General features: G+C 54.3%; 1 protein-coding gene across 1 annotated transcript; it reads right to left on the reverse strand.

The window, feature by feature from the left end:
* Positions 1-408: 408 nt before the first annotated feature.
* On the reverse strand, positions 409-4,003 carry ARL4C (ADP ribosylation factor like GTPase 4C). Its single transcript, XM_061206097.1, has one exon. It carries the CDS (start codon positions 3,900-3,902, stop codon positions 3,324-3,326), a length of 579 nt encoding a protein of 192 aa, XP_061062080.1. The 5' UTR covers positions 3,903-4,003; the 3' UTR covers positions 409-3,323.
* Positions 4,004-4,816: the final 813 nt, after the last annotated feature.

Genomic DNA, 4,816 nt, shown 5'->3' on the forward strand with positions numbered 1-4,816 from the left:
AGCCAAGATGCTGAACAGCGTGGTGATTACTCTGCTGTTACAGTACCACACAGATGTTTCCAATTATACATAATCAGATCATATATTTGAAGTGATTAACAATCACGACCTTTTTTAATAACTGAGAGGCTTGGCGCCGGCTGGGCATTGAGGCCATTTTCCTCAAGGATTTGTGAGGACCACTGACAGGTATCATAAGGGGGACAGGCACACAGACTCCTGCATCCGAGCCTCTAAATCTTCCATGCAGGGCAGGGCTAGACACTTAAACCAAAAGAGCAGAGATGATTCATCCAACCCTGGACCCCGTTAGACAGCAGAGACCATCTTGTGATCCATCCCTCCACTCAGGCCTAGAAACAAATAGACGCAACTTGAAAAACCATCCACAGACAATTTCCCCAAACGTTTGATTGTATAAATAATTTATTTCTGTTCACAGGATCATATATGCATATAAAAGGGAACGGGAACCCAAAGAGGAGGATGGTCAGGGCAGAGAATTACAGCAGTAGAAACGGAAACAAACCAGGAGACATAGTCCCAACACCATGACAGAGATTTCGTGAAGAGAGTCGTTCGGAAACAAAACTGGCCTCCCTGTGTCTATGAGAAAACATTTCAAAAGCTCGTGTGGGGAGGCCAACTTCCTCTATGTGGAGCCCGTTCATTCTCCGAAGAGCAGGAAGCATAATAAATCAGACGGCTACGTTGGAGGGGACCCTCCGGGTGACCGCTCCAAGGTGATTTAGCCTGTGTTTCCTCCATTTGGTCAGAGACGAAGTGGGCTATTATTTGGGCAAACACTACAGAAATCAACTGAGACTCAACTATTGGTTGCTACACCACAGAGCTCTACTGCACAGTTACTAACAGTTGACTGCACCCTTAAGTACTGATAATGCAAAAAACAAAGTCATTTCGCATCATTGGTAAAGCATGAGAGGATCTGAACAGTGATCTTGAACCGAAGTATTGTCAGCACGAGAAGGTTACAGTATTTGGCATCTGCAATGTCACAAAATAAATATATTATTCTCTCAATAGTGTGGAACTACCAAAATGTCAAAGTGCTTAAGAAATTGTTGCATGTGAAGAAAATAAAGAAAGATGGATTTTTTTTTTTTTTAATAATTCTATACAGAATCTTCAGATGATGGGACCAGCCCATTTAGAAATCAGTGACTATGCTGTCGATATGTAAACTGAAATCTTGCAGGCTTTTCAACACTGCTCAGCTATATTTTCTCTATTGAGTTTCTACAAAAAGACCAGCATTGGAGGGGTACCAAACACACGGACAAAAGAGAAAAGGAAGATGGACTGCTGGGTTTCTTCTTTTAAAATATTTCATAGGAGAATTGGGTTTCAAGCAGGAAGCCGGGACTTCTACCTCTGGTTCTTAAATTAACTTTCTGAGTGCAGTGGAAAATAGGCATGGATTTATAATTTGACTATCTCACATGCTCACACACATGATCATACCCAATTTCTAAAGGCCTCCTTCGCATAGAAATGTATCATAGTGCGGGAAAAAAACGTAATTCCACCTGTAACCACGGATTCAAAGAGGAAATCAAAATCACACAGGAAGCGTTAAGTTTCCTGTTTGATACTGTGTTTCAGGGTAAATGACAGCTTCTGCAAACCAAGACTCAGTCCTGATTATAAAGGATTTTTTAAATTACTTTATTAAAAATAGGTATTTCTTCTTCTTTCACTTTATCTATTTCCAAAGCCTCTTTCAAGTAAACTGTGAGGAGCCTGAGGACAGGTGACCATTACGTCACAGGCTTTCTTTTATCTCAAGCACTCACTGTGTCTGCATTTGCTCTGCAACCAGTTTCCACAAGAAGGAATTAGGAAGAACCTCCTGTGCTTTTCCCTCGCCTTTAAATCCATGCAATGAGGTCGGCTTTTGCAACAAGGTGGGCTTTTATTTGTTGGTGCATGACATCAAATACTCTAGCGAGATATTTGTAATGAAAATACTGAAACCAGATAGGCCACAATGAACCGATTAGAAATCTGAACATGTCGCCACTTGCAGTGTAAAGGGATCTAAAAGGGCAAAGCAAAGTCTTTTTTTCCTAAATTGAGTATTTCTAAGGTGAGTATTCATTCGTAGCAGATTTAAAAAAGAAAAAAACAAACATGTCTGAAAACCATAACCCATCATCAAGCGGTTAGGATTACAAGAGACATCCCTTGCCAAAACCCGCTTGTCATTCAGCACACATCTGCAGCTGGTGTGCTCACACAAGCCAAACAGTAGGCTACGAGAATTTAAGATTCCACACATATGGGTCTAGAAATGTATGCCGATTACACAGTGCAGAGGGAGGTCCCAGCATCTACACACACACCGCATCCAGCATTGATGTCAAGAGCCTTACCCTTTAAATACCTTTAACTATTCTGCAAACAGAAAATGCATCATTGGCCACCACCTCCAACAGTTTTTTGTTTTTGTTTTGTTTTTTTCTAATTTTTTTTTTATTGGTCTCTTTGTGTGATAATGACCTACACATGGACAGAGTCCAAACCATCTGGAAGATGTCTGATTCCAGGCTGAAAAGCAGTTCTCAACAAAACTGGTCTTCTGAAGCTACCACAAAGCACCAGGAAAGGGGCATTCTTCGCGGGCATTCCCCAGACGAGGCCAGCGCAGCGCCCCGTGCCTTCCGGCTGCCGTCCTCTTCCAGGCAGTCCTCTGATGGCCCAAACCAGCACCTCGTTTGGGCCCAGAGCAGGACAGATGAATTTTCACAGGGGCCTGCCCTGTGACATAAAATTGTCCAGCTTTCACAGCCCAAGGAGAGGCTGTCCCCCCCAGCACCTCCCACTGCCACCATGCCCCCAGACGGGTACTCCCGGGGTTCTGGGAACCGCATACCTCAGGAAATTCACAGGTGCGATCCCCAGTGAGGGCGGGGAAACCTGAACTTCTGGCCCTGCTGGAGTAGGAGGAAATCGCTTTTGTCTCTGACATCTGAGCCTTCCAACCTGGGCCAGGAGGGCATACGGCGGGACCTGCACGTCCACTCCCCAGTGGGGGCCCCCAACCCTTCAGCAGCTCTGGCGTTCAGACAAAAGGTCCCCTGAGCGAGGGGTGGCGGCAGGTCGAGCTCAGGCTGGCAAGTCTGCCTACATACCCAGGTCGAGTCACTAGTCCTGCCTTCCGCTTTAAAAATTCGAAGCATCGCTTTGGTTCGCTGTCTTTGTTCGCGGGCGCGGGTTCTCGCTCAGCCATCCAGCCTTTCATTCATTCATTCCTGACTCGCTCGCTCGCCCCCCACCGGCTCGGAACGCTGCCGCGCGCATTACCGCTTCTTCTTCTGCTTGAGGGACTTCCTGCGTTTCAGGATCATCTCATAGAGCTTGTCCATGCCCTCGGTGAGGCCCTCGCCGATGATGGCGCACGCCGGCTGGACGTGGTAGGTGGTGGCCGGGATGAGCTCGTGCAGCGCCAGCTGCTTCTCGATCTCGGCCACGGGCAGCGACTTGGGCAGGTCCTGCTTGTTGGCGATGACCAGCAGCGGCGTGCCCTGGTTCTCGGCGAACTTGGTCACCTTGTGCAGCTCCGTCTTGGCCTCCTCCAGCCGGTCCACGTCCACCGAGTCCACCACGTAGATGATGCCGTCCGTGCAGCGGCTGTAGGACTTCCACAGCGGCCGCAGCTTCTCCTGGCCGCCCACGTCCCAGAAGTGGCAGCTGATGCCCTTGGCCGTGCCGTTGCTCAGCTTGATCTTCTCCGTGTTGAAGCCGATGGTGGGCACCGTGTTCACGAACTCGTTGAACTTGAGCCGGTAGAGCACCGTGGTCTTGCCGGCCGAGTCCAAGCCCAGCATGACGATGTGCAGGGACTGGAAGGCCGAGATGTTGGAAGAGATGTTGCCCATGGCTCCTCGCTGCGGCGCCGGCCACTGCGGCTGCGGCGGGAGGGCGCCGCCCCCCGAGCAGTTACGGGCCCGACGCGGCCGGGCGCACCTGGGCCCCGCCTGCCGCCCTCCGCCGCGGGCACCGGCCGAGCCTCGGCGGCGCCGGGGCGCACGGCTCGGCGCGCTCAGACGCCGCGGCCCCCGCGCCCGCGCCGGCCGGGCATCGCGTCTCTCGGCGGGCTTTTGTCTCCCGTGAAGCCGCCTCCGCTGCCGCGGCGCGGGATGCTCGCGCCCGGCGCCCTCCCCCGGCCCCGGCTCGCTCTGCGGCTTCTTCGGGCCGCGCCCCCGCGCTCCCGCCGCTGCCCGGGCTCTCCGCGGCTGCCGGCTCGGGGCTCCGGGTGCCAGGCGCTCGCCTCTGCCTGGGCGGTGCCGCCGCGGGGCCGCTCCCGCTCCCGCTCCCGGGGCGCGCCTCGGAGGCGCAGGCGGGGCGTGGGCTTCCCCGGCTGTTGCTGCCGGCGCGGCCGCCTGGCTGTCCCCGTCGTCCCCTCGCCGCCGCCGCCGCCGCCGCCGCCGCCGCCGCCGCCGCCGCCGCCGCCGCTGCCAGCCTGCAGCGGCGGGAGTGCGCCCGGCTCCGCCCCTCGCGGGCCCCGCCCCGCCCCAATGGCCCCGCCCCTCCCGCGGCCCCGGGTGGGGCGTGGACCTCCCCTCGCGGCCCGCGGCTTTCGCGCCCTTCGGAGCTTTCGAAATCGCCGCCGGCGTCCCCTCCCGCGCAGCGCCCAGACAATGGGCCCCGGAGCAGGCTCTTCCTCCTCGGCCCACTGACGCATCTTGTAAAAATAGCTCCCGGCTCCCGGAACTCCCCGCCCCCCGATCCCAGGCCAGCGGACGGCCGGCGGGACTGCAGCCATGGGCGGTGCAGCCGGCCTCGGGGAGCG

This window comes from Eubalaena glacialis, chromosome 1 (genome assembly GCF_028564815.1).
Source record: "Eubalaena glacialis isolate mEubGla1 chromosome 1, mEubGla1.1.hap2.+ XY, whole genome shotgun sequence".
In the NCBI taxonomy this organism is placed as follows: Eukaryota; Metazoa; Chordata; class Mammalia; order Artiodactyla; family Balaenidae; genus Eubalaena; species Eubalaena glacialis.